Source organism: Pongo pygmaeus, chromosome 2 (assembly GCF_028885625.2).
Source record: "Pongo pygmaeus isolate AG05252 chromosome 2, NHGRI_mPonPyg2-v2.0_pri, whole genome shotgun sequence".
NCBI classification, from domain to species: domain Eukaryota; kingdom Metazoa; phylum Chordata; class Mammalia; order Primates; family Hominidae; genus Pongo; species Pongo pygmaeus.
The window spans coordinates 208858590-208881062 of record NC_085930.1 but is presented as its reverse complement, the minus strand read 5'-3'; the positions used below and the strand labels follow the sequence as shown (position 1 = coordinate 208881062).

General features: G+C 47.2%; 1 protein-coding gene across 6 annotated transcripts in view; it reads left to right on the top strand.

Moving 5' to 3' along the window:
* Window positions 1–22473, top strand: part of IQCG (IQ motif containing G) — a 73891-nt gene that overhangs the window by 10648 nt on the left and 40770 nt on the right. For 5 of the 6 annotated variants that reach the window (XM_054480594.2, XM_054480593.2, XM_054480599.2 and 2 more), the window contains 4 exons: window positions 3802–3868; window positions 5085–5358; window positions 10544–10776; window positions 16826–16954. In XM_054480594.2, the coding sequence (XP_054336569.1) occupies window positions 3861–3868; window positions 5085–5358; window positions 10544–10776; window positions 16826–16954 (644 nt within the window). In that variant the 5' untranslated portion in view covers window positions 3802–3860. Of the gene's footprint in view, window positions 1–1096; window positions 1207–3801; window positions 3869–5084; window positions 5359–10543; window positions 10777–16825; window positions 16955–22473 lie in introns of all 6 variants that reach the window. The other variant, XM_054480598.2, reaches the window with a different exon arrangement.

The window sequence follows — 22473 nt, the reverse complement described above, 5'->3', positions numbered from 1 at the left end:
TTAAGTTCTTACCTCCATTCTTCTTTTTGGATCGGAGGTATGAGGAGGACTGCCTGCAGGAGGCTTTATCGCCCTCTTAGGAGAACTCGTTTAGCTGCCTCCGTGTCCGCACCTAGTAGGTCCTCCGTAGATACTTGTAGAAGTGGATTAGTGGACGCCAGAGATTCACATTTCCGAATTATTGCATATTTATTTGGGTTACCCTATGGATTCATTCATTTATTTAACACATAGTTTAATGAATGGCTACCCTGTACCAAGGTTTGTGTAGGATGACACGGCAGTAAACAAACAAATCTATGCCCTCGTGGCAGCTTACATCCTACGAGGGGGAGCAAGGCAATGAGCAAGGAAAATAGATGACACGTTAGAAGATGATAATTTCTGTGGAGAAGATTAAGCAGAGAGGCCACTGTAAAAGAGGCTTTTCCCACTTTGAGATGGGAAGTATGTAAAAGAGGCTTCCCCCGCTTTGAGATGGGAAGTATTTAAGGGTTCTGAACAGAAGGGTGACTATCTGACTTCTGTATTGACAAGGTCACTGTGTTGAAACTGAAGGGAGGCAAGGGCATCAGCAGGAAGATAATTATAGGTTCCTGTAGTGACTATGATGAGAGGTGATGGTGTGTAAACAGAGGACATTGAGTACTGGAATTCTGAGTATATTTAAATTCTGGAAAGATTTGCTGGTGGATGAGGAATGAGAGAGAGTAAAGTATGACTCCAAAGTTGTATGAAATAGATGTATATAAGTCACTTTTAAAATCAGATCCTCTCTTAAATACAACAGGATAGAACTTGTACCTTGTAGCCTACTACCCCACCCAGTGTTCCCTGTCCCGGAAAGAAATGTGCTAGAAATTTCACTATTAGATATTAATTTGTCAGAGTTCTATATGGAAGTCCTCCTGGGAGGAATAACACGTTAATTGTGAGTTTCATTCGTTTGCTCGTGTATTATTCATTCCACAAATACTTATTGAGCACTGAGACTTAGCACCTGATACAACTGTGAGCATCGTTGTCATGTTGCTGCTTTCATGGAACAGTTGTCTAGTAGGGGAAAACTGACACAAACATAACAAATTGTGAACAGAGCTCTGCGGGAAAGTAGTGGCATGAATGCCCAGAAGCCTGATCTGGCCTGACGAGTCAGGGAAAGGATCACTTGGACAAGCGTCAGTTAAGGCATTTTTCAAACTGCAGGTGATGACCATTAGTAGAGCATCATAACAATACTTTTTAAAACAAAGTATGGGCCGGGCGCGGTGGCTCACGCCTGTAATGCCAGCACTTTGGGAGGCTGAGGTGGGTGGATCATTTGAGGTCAGGAGTTTGAGACCAGCCTGGCCAACATAGTGAAACCCTGTCTCTACTAAAAATACAAAAATCAGCCAGGGGTGGTGGTGTGTGCCTGTCATCCCAGCTACTTGGGAGGCTGAGGTACAAGAATCGCTTCAACCTGGTAGGTGGAGTTTTCAGTGAGCTGAGATCCTGCCACTGCACTCCAGCCTGGGTGACAGAGTGAGACCGTCTCAAAAAAAAAAAAAAAAAGGTAAAGCAGGAGTGAAACTACAAGGGATGATGGAGTCTCCTGGGACCTAGGAAAGAAATAGTTACCTAAGCCCACAGAGAGACGTTTGGAGAGAATTGCCTGACAGGAGCCATGACCTTTGATAGAGGAACATAACCAACCAATGATATTCTGGCAGAGAAGGAGCAGGGAGAATAAATGTCTGATCTCACTTCTCTACACTGAATCTCTTTCTGGAATCTCCCCTTAGTATACTCCATACGGGTCCATCTCCCAGAGCACAGAAAATCTTAGAGATTTCACCTAGAAAAATGACACTGTCTTAAGCTGGTGATGGGTCAGTGGGACTTTACACGGTGAAGAGGTGAGGGAAGAGTGGTTTCACTGGAAGGAATAGCAGGTGCAAAGACCCCGAGTTGCAAGGGAGCATGAGTCCATGGAAGAACTGAAAGAAGCCCACTGTGGCTGGAGCCCAGAGAGCAAGGAAAGGGCAGTTGTAGTTGGGTCTAGAGAGGAACAGAGGGGCCCAGATCATACAGATCTTGTGGAACAAGTCAAGAATTTTGTTCTTTGTCCTAAGGCAATGGGAAACCATTGAAGGGTTCTAGGGAAGGACAAGATCAGATTTTCCATTTTAAAAGATCACCCTTTCATTTTAAAAAGATCACTTCCTGAACCTTCTGTCAGGATATCAGAAAAAAAAATTAAAAAATTAAAAGATCACTCCCAATTTACAGGTTGTTGGAGTAGTTCAAGCAAAAAAGAAAACAAGGAGACAAACAAACAAACACAGCAACAACTAGGTCCAGCTTAGGAGATATGGAAATAGAAAGTAAAATCCACCTGGGCGCCTTGGCTCATGCTTGTAATCCCAACACTTTGGGAGACTGAGGCAGGTGGATCACCTGAGGTCAAGAGTTCGAGACCAGCCTGGCCAACATGGTGAAACCCCGTCTCTACTAAAAATACAAAATGGTGGCGTGAGCCTGTAATCCCAGTTACTCGGGAGGCTGAGGCAGGGAAATCACTTGAACCTGGGAGGCAGAAGTTGCAGTGAGCCAAGATCGCGCCATCATACTTCAGCCTAGGCAAGAAGAGAAAAACTCCATCTCAAAAAAAAAAAAGAAAAGAAAAAAAGAAAGATATTCTGCTTAATACCATGCTACTTCCTCCTAAAACTGCCCCTGCATCAGGACATTTAGCTAGTCTGAAGTACTTTTTCAAATTTATATGAAGATTCTGTTTTATGTGTTTGAATTTTTGCATGTAAGATTTTTGTTGCAAGAGTCATATTTGCACCACCTCTCTCAGAGTTACTTTATTGTGGACAAATTTACATTGGAAACTCACCACTCACTGTCCATTCAGTACAATGCAAACTTCTCCATAGGGGTTCTCACTGTAAAGCTCATTTAAGCAGAAAGGATTTTGGTTTACTGAGGAGGGGTAACATCTTGATAGCAGTGTTAAACTGATTTCCAAGATTAATACAGTTTCCTTTTTTTTTTTTTTTTTTTTTGAGACGGAGTCTCACTCTGTCGCCCAGGCTGGAGTGCAGTGGCGCGATCTCGGCTCACTGCAAGCTCTGCCTCCTGGGTTCACGCCATTCTCCTGCCTCGGCCTCCTGAGTAGCTGGGACTGCAGGCGCCTGCCATCACACCCGGCTAATTTTTTGTATTTTTAGTAGAGACGGGGTTTCACCGTGTTAGCCAGGATGGTCTCAATCTCCTGACCTCGTGATCCGCCCGCCTTGGCCTCCCAGAGTCCTGGGATTACAGGCGTGAGCCACCGTGCCCGGCCCCAATTAATACAGTTTTTCTAAATGTCATCTCACTTATTCCTCTAAGTCCACGTGGAGCAAATTCTGTTATCTGGCAGAGAAAATGAATTGAGTGATCTAATTAAATATTACAGTAATCAGAATGATAGAAAAAATCAACTCTATAGAGATTACCAGTTAAAAATCGGTGATATAATAGAACATACTAAAACCATGTTGAACATGAATTTACCTAAAGAAGAGGCTCACAGAGTGCATGTGTCTTGAGTTTGGTAGAGCAGTAATAATTCGGTCAACTTCTTCATAGACCTGCACTCCATGATGTTGGAGGCTCTTTCGCCTCTGGGACTGCTCCACTCTGCACAAAGAGGCGACAGTCACAGCTCCCGTCATCATTTAATTTTCTCTTAATGAAATGGTATAGAAATAACTGAAACATCATTCAAGATGCCCATAAACTAATCTCAGTGTTTCTTTCCCATTTTAGGTAACTGCACTTTTGTGAGTTTATAAATATACCACGGAGGGTAACGAAGCTACAGAAGAATGGAAGAGTATGTTTAAAATTCCAATGTTTTTTGTATACGTGTATTTAAATTATGCCTTCTGTTAAATTTCTGTGTATACCTTAACTATTGCTGCGTAACAGATGACCCCAGAACTTAGTGACTTAAAATATAAACATTTATTCTCTCCCACAGTTTCTGTGGGTCCCAAGGTTAGGAGCAGGTTAGCTGGATGGTGCTGGCTTGAGGTCTCTCCTGAACTTGAAGTCGGCCAGGGGTGGCAATGATCTGAAGACTTGATGGGGGCTGGAGTATCCACTTCCAAGGTGGTTCATTGACAGAGCTGGCAAGTTGGTGCAGGCTGCCGGCAAGAGGCCTTAGTTCCTTACCCTCATGGATGTGTCCACAGTGCTGCTGAAGTGTCCTCATGCCAAGGCAGCTGTCTTCTCTCACAGTGAGAGATTTGAGAGAGTAAGGTAGAAGCTGCAATGTCTTTTATCACCTAGCCTTGGAAGTCACACTCCGTCATTCCCACCATAACCTTCTGGTTACATAGGCTAGTCCTACTCAGTGTGGCGTAGACTACGCAGAGGCGTTAACAGTAGAAAGTGAGAATCATTTGGGCCACCTTGGAGGCTGGATACCACATTCTGTTTTTCACTCATCATGAGACAGAAGAAAAAAGTTAATTTTGGCTCAAATTCAAATTGATCAGAATAGCCAAATTGCATGAACTACATACCTTTATTAAACAGTAGGCCAGGCGCGGTGGCTCACGCCTGTAATCCCAGCACTTTGGGAGGCTGAGTTGGGCAGATCACCTGAGGTCAGGAGTTCAAGACCAGCCTGACCAACATGGAGAAACCCGATCTCTACTAAAAACACAAACTTAGCCGGGTGTGGTGGCACATGCCTGTAATCCCAGCTACTCGGGAGGGTGAGGCAGGAGAATCGCTTCAACCTGGGAGGCAGAGGTTGCGGTGAGCTGAGATAGCACCATTGCACTCCAGCCTGGGCAACAAGAGCGAAACTCCGTCTCAAAAAAAGGAAAAAAAAAAAAGAGTAAGTTGTTTGCCTTTGGTTGGTCAAAATGGAAGATATTTAGCAGAATCACACGCCAAATCCTACTTTTTTTTTAATCTAGGTTATATTATATGACAACATGAATATCACAGGAGCCCAGCACATTGCTGCCTGTGCTTTTGGGTTAAAGTAATGTTTAAATATTGGTCGCTGACTTATTTTTTCTTTATTCTTTCCTTAGAGACAGCCTGGAAGACTCAAACCTTCCTCCGCAAGTTTGGCATTCCGAGATGACGGTGTCAGTGACAGGCGAACCACCGAGTGCCGTAGAAGAAGAAGGAACACCTAAAGAGACGGACGTAGAAATCATCCCAGAAATCCCAGAAATCCTAGAGCCACTGTCCCTTCCAGATGTGCTGAGGATCTCGGCAGTTCTGGAGGACACCACAGACCAGCTCTCTATTCTGAACTACATCATGCCTGTTCAGTACGAAGGGAGACAGAGCACCTGCGTGGTATATACCCACTCACCATGAGTTAATTTTACTTTATTTTTTATTTCTCCCTCATTTATAGTACCTACCCCATTAAATGTATTTATTTATCTTTCTTTCTTTCTCTCTCTCTTTCCTTCTTTCTTTGTTTCTTTTTTTTTTTTTTTTTGACAGGGTCTTGCTCTGTGGCCTAAGCTGGAGTGTAGTGGTGCCATCACGACTGACTGCAGCCTCTACCTCCCAGGCTCAAGTGATCCTCCCACCTCAGCCTCCTGGGTAGCTGGGACTACAGGCCTGCACTACCACACCCGGCTAATTTTTTATAAAAATTCTATAGAGATCGGATCTCACTATATTGTCCAGGCTGGTGCCATTAAATACCACGTGGGAAATAGCACCTTTATTTCAGATAAAGGGGCTACAATAACTATCTGACATATGCACTCTCAACTGATGGAGTGAAACTGCCATAACTCAAGGGACATTACCAGACAGAATATCCTTTTCCAGTATATTGGTTTTATCCAAAAAGGCCTCTACTGAAATCAGTAGAAATACAACCCATATACTGAAGAAATGGAATTACTGAGTTGTCCCACCCAGCTTGTATTTCTCAGCTGCTGAAACCTAACTGAACACTAGGGGGAGGAAATTCAACTCCACTCTTAACGCTTTAATCTAAAATGACTTTGTTGTCATTGATGAATATGTTGCAACTTGCCTTCCTGAATATCCAGCCGCATTGCTGTGTCAGCCATTACATTTTCAATAATGTTTTGGACTCCTCTGTGAAGCAGCACTGAGTTATCAGAAAATTAACTTAGTAGTGAGCAAAGTCTTTATGCATTTTTAAGCTCTTGTACATTTCAGTAACTTAGGTTGTAGGTATAAAATGGAAACAATTTATAAATAGAAATACACATTTATCAAGTTATAAATAATAACATTATATAACTTGTTCAGAAGACACTTTTTTTTTTTCTTTTTTTCGAGATGGAGTTTCGCCCTTGTTGCCCAGGAGTGTCTAGGCTCACCACAACCTCCGCCTCCCGGGTTCAAGCAATTCTCCTGCCTCAGTCTCCCGAGTTCTGGGATTACGCCACCACGCCCAGCTAATTTTGTACTTTTAGTAGAGACGGAGTTTCTCCATGTTGGTCAGGCTGGTCTTGAACTCCCGACCTCAGGTGATCTGCCCACCTCAGCTTCCCAAAGTGCTGGGATTACAGGTGTGAGCCACCGCACCCGGCCCAGAAGATATTCTTATGTCTGATTCTATGACCTTTGAAAATTGCTATATAAATAAGAGGGTACATTGCTTTTCTTTTTTTTGTTTTGTTTGTTTATCAAGAGAAGAAAATTAAATTTCCCTTTAATTTTCCATTAAAATTTCAAATTTTCTAAATTATTATTGTTATATATACAGCCTGGGTTCTTTTTTTTTTTTTTTTTTGTGAGACGGAGTCTCGCTCTGTTGCCCAGGCTGGAGTGCAGTGGCGCAATCTCGGCTCACTGCAAGCTCCGCCTCCCAGGTTCACGCCATTCTCCTGCCTCAGCCTCCCGAGCAGCCTGGGTTCTTAAAGCTTTCATTAAAGTTTCAAAAGTTTAGATAAGATTTTATAGAGAATGGATTTGGAGTCAGGAGATGTTTGGGATATAGTTACATGCTGTTAGCAATTATTTCACTTTTTTGGTCTAAGTTTTCTCATTTGTAAGTTGTAATGAAGTTTTACCTAAATGACCCATAGATCCCTTCCAGTGCTAGCATTCTGTGAGTTTTGGGGTAGTTTTAAAATGACGTAAGTATCACAGGAATTGTATGATGTAAGTTAACTTCCTTGTTAACTTATGAAGGGCAAACAGATAAGAATCTAAGAACAAAATCTTCCACTGCATTTAAAATAAGAGGCTAATCTTAACAATTTAAGCTGGCTAACAAATAGTACAGAAGAGAGTGGTGTATCCTTCCTATTTATTATCTCCTTCAGCGAGAATAAAAAAAAAAAAATGGTGCTTTGGGAGGCCAAGGTGGGGGAAATGCTTGAGGCCAGGAGTTTGAGACCAGCCTGGGCAGCATAGAAGACCCCGTCTCTACCAAGAACATACAAAAATTAGCCAGGCATGGTGGCATACGCCTGTAGTCCCAGCTACTCAGGAGGCTGATATGGGAGGATCATTTGAGCCCATGAGACTGAGACTGCAGCAAGCTAAGGTCACACCACTGCACGCCAACCTGGGTGACAGAGTGAGACCTTGTTGAAAGAGAAAGAAAGAAGGAAGGAAGGGAGGGAGGAAGGGAAAGAAAGAAAGAGAAAGAGAGGAAGGAATGAAGGAAAGAAGAGAGGAAGAGAGGAAGGGAGGGAGGGGGAAGGGAGGGGAGGGAGGAAGGAAGGGAAAGAGAGGAGAGAGAGGAAGGAAGGAGGGAGGGAGGGAAAGAAAGAAACGAAGGAAGGAAGAGAGGAAGGTAGGAAGGGAGGGAAGGAGAAGGGAAGGAAGGGAGGGGAAGAAGGGAGGAAGGAAGGAAGGGAAAGAAAGGAGAGAGAGAAGAGAGGAAGGAGGGAGGGAAGGAAGGAAGGAACGAACGAAGGAAGGAAGAGAGGAAGGTAGGAAGGGAGGGAAGAAGGGAGGGGAGGGAGGGAGGAAGGAAGGAAGGGAAAGAAAGGAGAGAGGGGAGAGAGAGAGGAGAGAGAGGAAGGAGGGAGGGAAGGAAGGAAGGAAGGAAGGAACGAAGGAAGGAAGAGAGGAAGGTAGGAAGGGAGGGGGGGAAGGGAGGGGAGGGAGGGGGAAGGGAGGGGAGGGAGGGGGAAGGGAGGGGAGGGAGGGAGAAAGGAAGGAAGGGAAAGAAAGAGACAGGGGGGAGAGAGAGGAGAGAGAGGAAGGAGGGAGGGAAGGAAGGAAGGACAAACAAATGGGAAGACCTTCAGCTAATAAATGAAGTCTTTTCAATACTACCTGCCGTCAGCCTTTGAAAAGAGTAATTTGCCATCGTGGAATATCAAGAATGAAAACCCTAAATTAATCGACAGTGTTCAGCAGTGGTCACTACTCCAGGAAATAAAAGAATGGAACTTTTGCACTGTTTTTTTCTGGTTTATCATAGTGATCTTTTACCCACAAAATTTTCTGATTCAACAGAAACCCTCCTTGTGATTTTACTGTAGTGTACATAGTAATATATAATATGTATTATTATAGTAACTTTAATCGTGTTGATTAATAGCAATTTAAAAGCCCATTTCTCAATATGTTAGCTTCATATCCTTTAAAAATTGTGACTCTCTTAAAATATTTTTTTGGTTTGTATTTCATGGTACTATAGTTGTTCTGACTCATGAATTTGAAGACGCCGCTGCCCTGTAGGGCCTGGGCTGCATATTTTTAAATGTTAGTATATGGATGTTTCCTTTCCCAAAGGCTTGACATCCTTTAGCCTTTTAACAACCTTGAGAGAAAAGGTTAGCATTTTCCCTCTTTTAAAGCCATTTTTACGGCTAAGGCCATCTCCAGATACAATTTCATGTATTAGAATTATGAAATGAAAGGATGAAAAATATATTAATATACCTGGTTCTACCAGAAATGGGAGTGATTTGACCAAATTTGGAAAGAGCTTTCTTGCAGGGAATACTGTTTTTCTTCTCTTTTTCCTTACGGTAAAAAACCCTATCTTGTACATAGCATGTGCAATATAAAATATATTATTTTACATATATATATGTAAATTTTTAGAGGCCAGGCACAGTGGCTCATGCCTGTAATCCCAGCACTTTGGGAGGCCGAGGCAGGTGGATCACCTGAGGTCAGGAGTTTGAGACCAGCCTGGCCAAAATGGCAAAACCTCATCTCTACTAAAAATACAAAAAAATTAGCCGGGCATGATGGTGTGTGTGCCTGTAATCCCAGCTACTCGGGAGGCTGAGGCAGGAGAATCGCTTGAACCTGGGAGGCAGAGGTTGCAGTGAGTGGAGACTGTGCCACTGTAATCCAGCCTGAGCGACAGAGTGAGACTGTGTCTCAAAAAAAATTTTTTGTGTGTGTCAACTAGAACACTTAGCTCGTTTCTTTAATTCTATTCTAAAAATTCACATTTCTTTCTAGTAATCAGTAAATCAGGCCGTGAGACACATTTGCTTCCTTTTCCAGATGTCCAAGTATAAAGGTAGAGGAATAGTGGTTAGGGAAATCAGAAAATGGGGCATCCCAGAGGTCGCAGTGAGCTGAGATCGCGCCACTGCACTCCAGCCTGGGCGACGGAGCAAGACTCTGTCTCAAAAAGAAAAAGACAGTGGGGCCTCCTAGACCTTACATTTTCCCCTTATTGCCTTAGGCAAAATCTAAAATAATAACCATTTATTTTACCAGTGGGAAAATGGGGACACAGAGATGTTAACTAGTTGCCCAAGGTCAATACAGTTGAGAGACAGAGCCGGATTCAAACATGGCTTCAGATCCATATGTGTAGTCACTGCGTTGTGTGCCTCTCGATGGCTCAAGCTTTTGGCCACAGTTTAGTTTACACAGGCATCATCAGCTGAAAGGCATATGCTGTTCCTATGGTCCCTTAATATTCAAGTTTGGGTCTGAAAAACAAATTATTTTGGCTTTTCCCTCCATGATCCTCAAAGTCTACACCACACCACTAAATGTACTATCAACCTCTGCTTTTAGTATGATTCTCCTTTTTTTTAATTAAAATTTCAAGTTCATATGTTCAATGAACATTTGCGTCTCTGCTATATGCTAGTCATTGTTCTAAGCAATGGGACTATAAAGATGGCCACATTTATTGGATATCCAATCTTGTTCCAAAAATAACTTGAGACTAGTCTTCAAAAAAAGTTTTTCTTGAAGTGGAACCAAGATCGCTAAGACACTGTCCCCTCCCTCCTAGAAACCACGACCTGATGGAGACACTTTATAAAAAATTACAATATGAGAAATGCCTGCTAACAGAGATATTTCACAAAGAACTTTACTTTTGAGCAGAGTGTACCAGGTGGTAAGTTGGGGAATGACAGAGAAGAGGAATGTTGTGTGAAGTTAGCAGCAGGGCGTGCGTGGTTTGGTGTGGCTGAAGAAAGGGGCACATTTTCTTGGAGTATAGAGTACAAGTCAGAGAAGATAACGTTGAAAGATGTACACAAAGGCCTCTTTCTTGTGGTATGGTCTGTTTAAAAAAATTCTTTCTAATTGTTTATTGTTTTAAAAGAAAAGCAGAGAAATGAATCTAGAAGGAACGAATCTAGACAAACTTCCAATGGCCTCAACAATCACAAAAATACCCAGTCCATTAATAACTGAGGAAGGACCCAACTTGCCAGAAATCAGACACAGAGGCCGGTTTGCTGTGGAGTTTAACAAAATGCAGGATCTTATCTTCAAAAAACCTACAAGGCAGACCATCATGACTACGGAGACACTGAAGAAAATTCAGATTGATAGGTAAGGAAGGAAGACATTTGGCAGTGGAATAACGTATTTATACATAGATGAGAGAAGGGGTGCCCAGATGGCTGACTGCTCTCGTCTATGGGTGAGTCATTACTGTGTATGCAAAATGACTGCTGAGAATAGAATTAGCTGAAGACTGCCTAGAGGCAGGGGGATATGAATGGAAAGCAAGGCAGCTATATGATATTGCATAAGTTATTAAGTCTTTTTTTTGAGATGGAGTTTCGCTCTTGTCACCAAGGCTGGAGTGCAATGGCCTGATCTCGGTGCGGCGCAGTGCAGCCCCTGCCTCCCGGGTTCAAGCGATTCTCCTGCCTCAGCCTCCTGAAGAGCTGGGATTACAGGTGCACACCACCACGCCTGGCTAATTTTTGTATTTTTTAGTAGACAACGGGTTTCACCATGTTGGCCAGGCTAGTCTTGAACTCCTGACCTCAGGTGATCCACCCGCCTCGGCCTCCCAAAGTGCTGGGATTACAGGCGTGAGCCACCGCGCCCGGCCGTTTGTCTTTGTTTCCAATTTTTATTTTATTTATTTTTAAAATTTTTTTCTTTTTTTTTTTTTTTCCCTTCAGATGTATACCTGCAGATTGTTTATTTTTTAGAGATGAGGTCACTCTGTAGTCCAGGCTGGAAGCCAGTGCTATTGACAGGAGATATCATAGAGCACTGCCGCCCTCAAACTTCTGGCTTCCAGTGAGCCTTTCGCATAGCTGGGACTACAGGCGCACTGGCTGTTTTCAATTATTAAAAATGAGAATGGGCTGGGCGCAGGGGCTCACCCTGTAATCCCGGCACTTTGGGAGGTAGAGGCTGGTGGATCACGAGATCAGGAGTTCAAGACCAGCCTGGCCAATAAGGTGAAACCCCATCTCTACTAAAAATACAAAAATTAGTCGGGCGTGGTGGTGGGCACCTGTAATCTCAGGTGCCTCAGCACCAGCTACTCAGAGGCTGAGGCAGAAGAATTGCTTGAACCCAGGAGGCAGAGGTTACAGTGACCTAAGATGGCACCACTGCACTCCAGCGTGGGCAACAGAGCGAGACTCTTGTTGACAGTGATAGCAACCTTGCAACCTTAGTGTAAGGGTTAGAAATAAGGTTTTAGTACCTGGCACAACTTGGTAGCTGTTGTGATGCTTTATCCATTAATAGCTACTATATAGCTATGATTATTCTATATAGCCAAATTCCAAACTGTGTTTTAATCCTGAGGGTTTCTTAAAGGCAGTCTAAATTCCCATTGTCTCATAACTTTTTGTTGTCACCTGGCTCGATGACAAATAAGCCTGTTAAGAGGGTGTAACATTATGTTAAGAACTTTTGGTAAATGAGAGTTTACTGCAATTACCCAGGGCCACTAGCTAAATCCAGTCTGAAGTCTGTTTTTGAAAAGTTCTATTGGAATACAGCATTGCCCATTTGTTTATACATTGTCTGTGACTGCTTTCATGCCACAATGCAGAGTTGAGCCGTTGCCAAAGAGAACTTACGCCCTGCAAAGCCGAATATTTACTATCTGCCTCTTTACAGAAAAAGTTTGCTGACCTCGATATTCTGCCCTAACCAAGGGTAAGATCTTGCTAAAGTCAGCCTGGCCCAGATCTGCATCGGACAGAAAGGCAACCTGCTTATAAATTGCCCGGTTCATGTCCTTATCATTCTCAGTGTGTGGCTCGTGTCTTTTCCTGAAAAACCCAAAATACCAGTCGCAATTATTTGTAGGGGATTAGTTTTAGATTTATATTCCATCTGAAACCCAGGGTATATTCACAAAATGTACATCTCCACCAGTTATCCAGAATCAAAGTGTAAATAAAAATATCAAAGACATAAAAACTACAACAGGCCGGGCGTGGCGGCTCACACCTGTGATCCTAACACTTTGGGAGGCCAAGGTGGGAAGACTGCTTGAGCCCAAGAGTTTGAAACCAGCCTGGGTAACATAGTGAAATCTCATCTCTACTAAAAATCAAGAAAATTAGCTGGGCATGGTGGTGCGCACCTGTGGTCCCGGCTACTCTGGAGGCTGAGGTGGGAGGATCACCCAAGCCTGGGAAATTGAGGCTGCAGTGAGGCGTGATTGTGCCACTGCACACCACCCTGGGTGACAGTGAGGCCCCATCTCAAAAAAAACTTAAAAAGCAAAACAGCAATAACAAAAAAACTACAACTCTTTGTGAATTTAAAATGGGAATTTGTAGGAAGCTTGTGTATGCTTTCCTTGCTGTACTCATCTTTATGCATTGTCGTCTTATTGCATTGAATTAATAATTAATTATTTTATCATAACATACTACTGTCAAAAGACAAAATTACAACAAATCTAAATATCTTTTTTTTTTTTTTGAGACAGAGTCTTACTCTGTCACCCAGGCTACAGTGCAATGATACAGTCCTGGCTCACTGCAACCTCCGTCTCCCGGGTTCAAGTGATTCTCCTGCCTCGGCCTCCCAAGTAGCTGGGATTACAGGCGCCCACCACCAAGCCCAGCTAATTTTTTTTGTATTTTTAATAGAGACAGGGTTTCCCCATGTTGGCCAGGCTGGTCATGAACTCCTGACCTCAGGTGATCCGCCCGTCTCAGCCTCCCAAAGTGCTGGGATTACAGGCATAAGCCACCGCGCCCGGCCACAAATCTAAATATCTTAATTGGCTTTTATTTGCAATTCTAAATCAGGCCACACCTCATCTTTGAAGTAGAAGTGCTGTTCTGATGACCTGGGCAGAGGAGGTTGACTTTACAGGCAGAAAGGGCTGAAGAAAGCAGAAACAGAGACTATAACGCGAATGGTCTTGTCGAAGTTACTTTCCTGGCTGCAGGCAGCGGCTCACACCTGTGATCCCAGCACTTTGGGAGGCTGAAATGGGAGAAGCGCTTGAAGCTAGGAGTTCAAGACCAGCCTGGGCAACATAGTGAGATCTCATCTCCACAAAAATGAAAAAAATTAGCTGGGCATGGTGGTGTGCTTTAGTCCTAGCTACTCAGGAGGCTGAGGAAGGGGAGGACCACTCAAGCTGGGGAGGTTGAGGTTACAGTGAGTTATGATCATGCCACTGCATTCCAGCCTGAGTGACAGGGCGAGACCCTGTCTCTAATTAATTAATTAATTAACAATTTAAAAAATCACAAATTTACTTTTCTTTCCTTTTTTTTGGAGACAGAGTCTCGTTCTGTCACCCAGACTGGAGTGCAGTGGCACAATCCTGGCTTACTGCAACCTGCGCCTCCTGGGTTCAAGCGATTCTCCTGCCTCAGCCTCCCTAGTAGCTGGGATTACAGGCATGTGCCACCACGCCTGGTTAATTTTGTATTTCTAGTAGAGACAGGGTTTCACCATGTTGGCCAGGCTGATCTCGAACTCCCAACCTCAGGTGATCCACCCGCCTCAGTCTCCCAAAGTGCTGGGATTACAGGCGTGAGCCACCGCCCCCGGCCACAAAATTACTTTTCTTGGAAAGATTAAAGCAGAGGGGACTTCCTTACCATACCAGCTAAAACTGGCTATTCTCTCTCTCCCTCTCCCTTGAGTTCTTTGTTATGTAAAATACTAACTATAATTCTTGCCAACTATGTCAAAACATTAAATAGCAGTTTTTAATTTTTATTTTATTATTATTATCATTATTTTGAAACAGGGTCTCACTCTGTCACCCAGGCAGGAGTGCAGTGGCGCAAACATGACTCACTGCAGCCTCAAATGACCCTCCCACCTCAGCCTCCCGAGTGGCGGGGACTACAGGCACGTGCCACCATGACCAGCCTTTTTATTTTTTATTTTTTTATTTTTTTATTTTTTTTTAGTTTTTGTGAGATGGAGGGGCGGGGGCGTCTCACTATGTTGCCCAGACTGGTCTTGAACTCAAATGATCCTCCTGCCTCGGCCCCACAAAATGCTGGGATTACAGGTGTTAGCCCTTGTGCCCGGCCTAAACAGCTCCACTTAGGAGAGGATCATGAAGAACAGCGGACTAGGCGTTAGGAAACCTGGGCTATATATCTCCAGCTCTTTCTCAAACTAGTTATGTGACCACGGGCAAGTCACTTAACTTTCCTGAACGTGGTTTACTCATCTCGAAAATGTGAATGTTTCCTGAACCTGGTTTACTCATCTCAAAAATGTGAACGTTTGGCCAGGCGCTGTGGCTCATGCCTGGAATCCGAGCACTTTGGGAGGCCGAGGCGGGCAGATCACTTGAGGTCAGGAGTTTCAGACCAGCCTGGCCAACATGGTGAAACCCTGTCTCTACTAAAAATACAAAAATTAGCTGGGTGTGGTGGCATGTGCCTGTAATCCCAGCTACTCGGGAGGCTCAGACAGGAGAATCGCTTGAACCTGGGAGGTGGAGGTTTCAGTGAGCCAAGATCCTGCCACTGCACTCCAGCCTGGGCAACAAGAACGGCACTCCATCTCAAAAAAAAAAAAAAAAAAAGACCCAGAAGGAACATCATAATGAAATTGGAATTATCCCAGGAATGCAAAAATAGTTTAGCATTAGAAAATGTAAATAAATAAATAAATAAAAAGAAAGATCAATAGATGCAGAAAAGGCATTTGGCAAAATTCAACATATAAAAACCAACACTAAAAACCTCTTAGCAAACTAGAAATTGAAGAAAATTTCTTTTTTTTTTTTTGTTAGCCAGGTGAGGTGGCCCACGTCTGTAATCCCAGCCACTCAGGAGGCTAAGGCGGGAGAGTCACTTGAACCCAGGAGGCAGAGGTTGCAGTGAGCCGAGATCACACCACCGCACTCCAGCCTGGGTAACAGAGCGAGTCTCCATCTCAAAAAAAATAAAAATAAAAATAAAAACATGTAAAACTACATGTATTATTTAAATAAAACACACAAACACATGATAAAAGTGTCACAACATGCTAGAGAATAATAATCACCAAATTCAGAAGAGTGTTTATCTCTGGGGAAGATTGAGGGGACTGGGACTAGAGACTTCAGATATATCTGACACATGTAATCTCTAAAAAAAACCAAGTCTCTATTATGGTAAAATCTTTAAATTTGGTGTTATGTACATAAATATTCATTATTTTATTTATACTTTCTAAATTTTTGGAATATTTCATAATTTTGAAAAAAATCATTAAAAAAATTTTTTTAAAGACCTAATCAAACTTTTGCTTTTTTTTTGAGACAGAGTCTGGCTCTGTTGCCCAGGCTGGAGTGCAGTGGTGTAATCTCAGCTCACTGTAACCTCTGCCTTCTGGATTCAAGCGATTCTCCTGCCTCAGCCTCCCGAGTGGCTGGGATTATAGATGCGTGCCACCACACCTGGCTAATTTTTGTATTTTTAATAGAGACGAGGTTTCACCATGTTGGCCAGGCTGGTCTCGAATGCCTGACTTCAAGTGATCCGCCCGCCTTGGCCTCCCAAAGTGCTGGGATTACAGGCGTGAGCCACCGCACCTGGCCTGGGTCTTAACTTGTGTGACTTCTGTAGCCCTTTGTGAATGTAGGGAAATGCATATTTATATATATATATTTATATATATATAATACATATATTATACATGTATATTATACATATATATATTTTTGAGACCAGGTCTTGCTATGTAGTCCCAGCTGATCTCAAACTCCTGGGCTCAAGCAAGTCTTCCACCTCAGCCTCCCAAGTAGCTGGAATTAGGGCACATGCCACTGCACCTGGCCTGAAAATATTATTTATTTATTTATTTATTTATTTATTGAGACGGAGTCTCGCTCTGTTGCCAGGCTGGAGTGCAGTGGTGATCTCGGCTCACCACAGCCTCCAATTCCCAGGTTCCAGCAATTCTCCTGCTTCAGCCTTCTGAGTAGCTGGGATTACAGACGCACGCCGCCACGCCAGGCTAATTTTTTTGTATTTTTAGTAGAGGTGGGGTTTTACCATGTTGGCCAGGATGGTCTTGATTTCCTGACCTCGTGATCCACCCGCCTCAGCCTCCCAAAGTGCTGGGATTACAGGCGTGAGCCACTGCGCCCGGCCGAAAATAGAATTTATTAACTCATTTTTTGTTGGTCTGTTTCTCCTTACAGGCAGTTTTTCAGCGATGTGATTGCAGATACCATTAAGGAGTTGCAAGATTCGGCCACTTACAACAGTCTCCTGCAAGCTTTGAGCAAAGAGAGGGAAAACAAAATGCATTTCTATGACGTCATCGCCAGGTCAGAGTCGTGTTAGGTTTACTTGCTTTGCTGTATTTTAAAGTGCTAAAACACTCTTACTGGAAATCCTTGAATTTTAAAACAAACCAACCATGTGCTTTCCAGGGAAGATAACTAGAAGTCAGAATTTGGGTTTTCTTCCTAGTTCTGCTGGGACAATAAGTCAGATTTCTAGGCCTTCGTTATCTGTATTTACAATATATCAAGACCATTCTTCCTTCTCTAGTAATCTTTCTTAAGATTGAATTTGGCCGGGCGCGGTGGCTCACGCCTGTAGTCCCAGCACTTTGGGAGGCTGAGGTGGGCGGATCACGAGGTCAGGAGATGGAGACCATCCTGGCTAACACGGTGAAACCCCGTCTCTACTAAAAAATACAAAAAATTAGCCGGGCATGGTGGTGGGCACCTGTAGTCCCAGCTACTCGGGAGGCTGAGGCAGGAGAATGGCCTGAACCCAGGAGGTGGAGCTTGCAGTGAGCCGAGATCACGCCACTGCACTCCAGCCTGGGTGACAGAGCCAGACTCCATCTCAAAAAAAAAAAGATTGAATTCATTGAAAATCACTGAACAATAACAAATGAATGACAAGGAAAGTTTTTCATTTCCAGAACCTTTCAATTTATGAATTCTGTCTAGAACTCTTGTTTTGTTTTGTTTTGTTTTGTTTTGTTTTGTTTTTTTGAGATGGAGCCTCGCTCTGTCGCCCAGGTTGCAGTACAGTGGCACGATCTCAGTTCACTTCAACCTCTGCTTCCCAGGTTCAAACGATTCCCCTGCCTCAGCCTCCCAAGTAGCTGGGATTACAGGCACACGCCACCACACCTGGCTAATGTTTGTATTTTTAGTAGAGACGGGGTTTCACCATGTTGGCCAGGCTGGTCTCAAACTCCTGACTGCAAGTGATCCACCCACCTCGGCCTCCCAAAGTGCTGGGATTACAGGCGTCAGCCACCGCGCTTGGCCTGGAACTCTCTTTGGATGTTGATCCTGTAATGATTGATCCTGCATTTTTCTTGTCCTTTTTTGCTCATTTACCATTTGCATTGTTTTCATTCTATTCTTAGAGAGATTTCCTTAACTTTGTCTTCCAACTCTTTGTTTTGTTTTTTCTTTTTTTTGGGGGGGGGGGGATGGAGTCTCGCTCTGTCACCAGACTGGAGTGCAGTGGCACAATCTTGGCTCACTGCAACCTCTGCCTCCCGGGTTCAAGTGATTCTCCTGCCTCAGCCTCCCTAGTAGCTGGGATTACAGGCATCCGCCACTGTGCCCGGCTAATTTTTGTATTTTTAGTAGAGACAGTGTTTCACCACGTTGGCCAGGATGGTCTCGATCTCTTGACCTCGTGATCCGCCCACCTCGGCCTCCCAAAGTGCTGGGAACACAGGCTCTTTCTTTCTTTCTTTTTTTTTTTTTTCTGAGACTGGGTCTTGCTCTGCCTCCCAGGCCGAAGTGTAATAGCACGATCCACAGCTCACTGCAGCCTCATCCTGGGTCCCAGGCTCAAGTGAGTAGCCTCCCGAGTAGCTGGGACCACAGGTGTGTGCCACCATGCCTGGCTAATTGTTTTTTTTTTGGTAAAGTCAGAGTCTCACCATGTTAACCAGGCTGGTCTCAAAATCGTGGGCTCAAACAACCCACCTGCCTCAGCCTCCCAAAGTGCTGGGATCATGCCTGTAACCCCAACCACAACTGGCCTTATCTTCCAACTCTTGTGTTTAATTTTTCAAAATGTTATGCTAACATTGATTTCTAAGAGCTCTTCCCTGAGTTTTTCATTTTTTATAGTATCCCTTTTTGTCACTCAGGCTGGAATGCAGTGGCATGATCTTGGCTCATGGCAGCCTCGACTTCCTGGGCTCAAGCAATCCTCCTGCCTCAGCCCCCTCAAGTTGCTGGGGACCCGGGCATGCCCAGCTAATTTTATCTATTTTTTTGTAGAGATGGGGTTTTGCCATGTTGCCCAGGCTGGTCTCGAACTCCTGAGCTCAAGTGATCTGCCCGTCTTGGCCTCCCAAAGTGCTAGGATTACAGGTTTGAATCATCATGTCCGGCCTTCTTGTATATTTCTAAGAACATTAATTGTGGTTGTCTTTTTTTGTTTTAAATTGTCTTCTGTTTCTTGTATTGGCTTTCTTCTCTCCGAGTTACTTTTTCTCCCATTTGTTTTAGTTTCTGTTTTGTTTTGTTTTGTTTTTCTTTTTTTTTTTTTTTTTTTTTTTTTTTTTTAATTTATGAAGTATTTATTGATGATTCTTGGGTGTTTCTCGGAGAGGGGGATATGGGAGGGTCATAGGATAATAGTGGAGAGAAGGTCAGGAGATAAACACATGAACAAAGGTCTCTGGTTTTCCTAGGCAGAGGACCCTGCGGCCTTCTGCAGTGTTTGTGCCCCTGGGTACTGGAGATTAGGGAGTGGTGATGACTCTTAAAGAGCATGCTGCCTTCAAGCATCTGTTTAACAAAGTACATCTTGCACCGCCCTTAATCCATTTAACCCTGAGTTGACACAGCGTATGTTTCAGAGAGCATGGGGCTGGGGGAAAGGCCATAGATCAACAGCATCCCAAGGCAGAAGAATTTCTCCTAGTCAGAACAAAATGGAATCTCCTATGCCCACCCCTTTCTACACAGACACAGCAACAATCTGATCTCTCCTTCCTTTCCCCACACTTCCCCCCCCCCTTCCTTTCAACAAAACCGCCATCGTTCTCATGGCCGGCTCCCGATGGTCGCTGTCTCTTCGGAGCTGTTGGGTACACCTCCCAGACAGGGCGGCCGGGCAGAGGCGCTCCTCGCTTCCCAGACGGGGCCGCCCGGGCAGAGGCGCTCCTCACTTCCCAGACGGGGCCGCCCGGGCAGAGGCGCTCCTCTCCTCCCAGACGGGGCGGCCGGGCAGAGGCGCTCCTCGCTTCCCAGACGGGGCCGCCCAGGCAGAGGCGCTCCTCGCTTCCCAGACCGGGCCGCCCGGGCAGAGGCGCTCCTCACTTCCTCCCAGACCGGGTGGCAGCCGGGCAGAGGCGCTCCTCACCTCCCAGACGGGGCGGCCGGGCAGAGGCGCTCCTCACTTCCCAGAGGGGGCGGCCGGGCAGAGGCGCTCCTCACTTCCCAGACCGGGCGGCCGGGCAGAGGCGCTCCTCACTTCCCAGATGGGGCGGCCGGGCAGAGACGCTCCTCACTTCCTCCCAGACGGGGTGGCGGCCGGGCAGAGGCGCTCCTCACCTCCCAGACAGGGCGGCCGGGCAGAGGCGCTCCTCACTTCCCAGACTGGGCGGCCGGGCAGAGGCGCTCCTCACTTCCCAGACTGGGCGGCCGGGCAGAGGCGCTCCTCACTTCCCAGAGGGGGCGGCCGGGCAGAGGTGCTCCTCACTTCCTCCCAGACGGGGTGGTGGCTGGGCAGAGGCACTCCTCACCTCCCAGACGGGGCGGCCGGGCAGAGGTGCTCCTCATCTCCCAGACGGGGCGGCCGGGCAGAGGTGCTCCTCACTTCCCCCCAGACGGGGTGACGGCCGGGCAGAGGCACTCCTCACCTCCCAGATGGGGCGGCCGGACAGAGGCGCTCCTCACTTCCCATACAGGGTGGCAGCCGGGCAGAGGTGCTCCTCACTTCCCAGATGGGGCAGCTGGGCAGAGGTGCTCCTCACTTCCTCCCAGACGGGGTGGCGGCCAGGCAGAGGCGCTCCTCACTTCCCAGACTGGGCGGCCGGGCAGAGGCGCTCCTCACCTCCTAGACGGGGTGGCCAGGCAGAGGCGCTCCTCACTTCCCAGACGGTGTGGCGGCTGGGCAGAGGCGCTCCTCCCTTCCCAGATGGGGCAGCCAGGCAGAGGCGCTCCTCACTTCCCCCCAGACGGGGTGGCGGCCAGGCAGAGGCGCTCCTCACTTCCCAGAGGGGGCGGCCGGGCAGAGGTGCTCCTCACTTCCTCCCAGACGGGGTGGCGGCTGGGCAGAGGCGCTCCTCACCTCCTAGACGGGGCGGCCGGGCAGAGGTGCTCCTCATCTCCCAGACGGGGCGGCCGGGCAGAGGTGCTCCTCACTTCCCCCCAGACGGGGTGACGGCCGGGCAGAGGCACTCCTCACCTCCCAGACGGGGCGGCCGGACAGAGGCGCTCCTCACTTCCCATACGGGGTGGCAGCCGGGCAGAGGCGCTCCTCACTTCCCAGATGGGGCAGCCGGGCAGAGGCGCTCCTCACTTCCTCCCAGATGGGGTGGCGGCCGGGCAGAGGCGCTCCTCACTTCCCAGACGGGGCGGCCGGGCAGAGGTGCTCCTCACTTCCTCCCAGACGGGGTGGCGGCCGGGCAGAGGCGCTCCTCACCTCCCAGACGGGGTGGCCGGGCAGAGGCGCTCCTCCCTTCCCAGACGGAATGGCCAGGCAGAGGCGCTCCTCACCTCCCAGAGTGGGCGGCCAGGCAGAGGCGCTCCTCACTTCCCAGAGTGGGCGGCCGGGCAGAGGCGCTCCTCACTTCCCATAGGGAGTGGCAGCCAGGCAGAGGCGCTCCTCACTTCCCAGATGGGGCAGCTGGGCAGAGGTGCTCCTCACTTCCTCCCAGACGGGGTGGCGGCCAGGCAGAGGCGCTCCTCACCTCCCAGACGGGGCGGCCGGGCAGAGGCGCTCCTCACCTCCCAGACGGGGCGGCTGGGCAGAGGCGCTCCTCACCTCCCAGAAGGGGCGGCTGGGCAGAGGCGCTCCTCACTTCCCATATGGGGTGGCAGCCGGGCAGAGGCGCTCCTCACTTCCCAGACAGGGTGGCGGCCAGGCAGAGGCGCTCCTCACCTCCCCGATGGGGCAACCGGGCAGAGGCGCTCCTCACTTCCTCCCAGACGGGGTGGCGGCCAGGCAGAGGCGCTCCTCACCTCCCAGACGGGGCGGCCGGGCAGAGGTGCTCCTCATCTCCCAGACGGGGCAGCCGGGCAGAGGCCCTCCTCACTTCCTCCCAGACGGGGTGGCGGCCGGGCAGAGGCACTCCTCACCTCCCAGACGGGGCGGCCGGGCAGAGGCGCTCCTCACTTCCTCCCAGACGGGGTGGCGGCCGGGCAGAGGCGCTCCTCACCTCCCAGAAGGGGTGGCCAGGCAGAGGCGCTCCTCACCTCCCAGACGGGGCGGCCGGGCAGAGGTGCTCCTCATCTCCCAGACGGGGCAGCCGGGCAGAGGCGCTCCTCCCTTCCTCCCAGACGGGGTGGCAGCCGGGCAGAGGCGCTCCTCACATCCCAGACGATGGGCGGCCGGGCAGAGGCGCTCCTCACTTCCCAGATAGGGCGGCCGGGCAGAGGGGTTCCTCACATCCCAGACGATGGGCAGCCAGGCAGAGATGCTCCTCACTTTCTAGACGGCGTGGCGGCGGGGCAGAGGCTGTAATCTTAGCACTTTAAGAGGCCAAGGCAGGAGGCTGGTAGGTGGAGGTTGCAGCGAGCCGAGATCACACCACTGCACTCCAGCCTGAGCACCATTGAGCATTGAGTTAGCGAGACTCCGTCTGCAATCCCAGCACCTCGGGAGGCCGAGGCAGGCAGATCACTCGAGG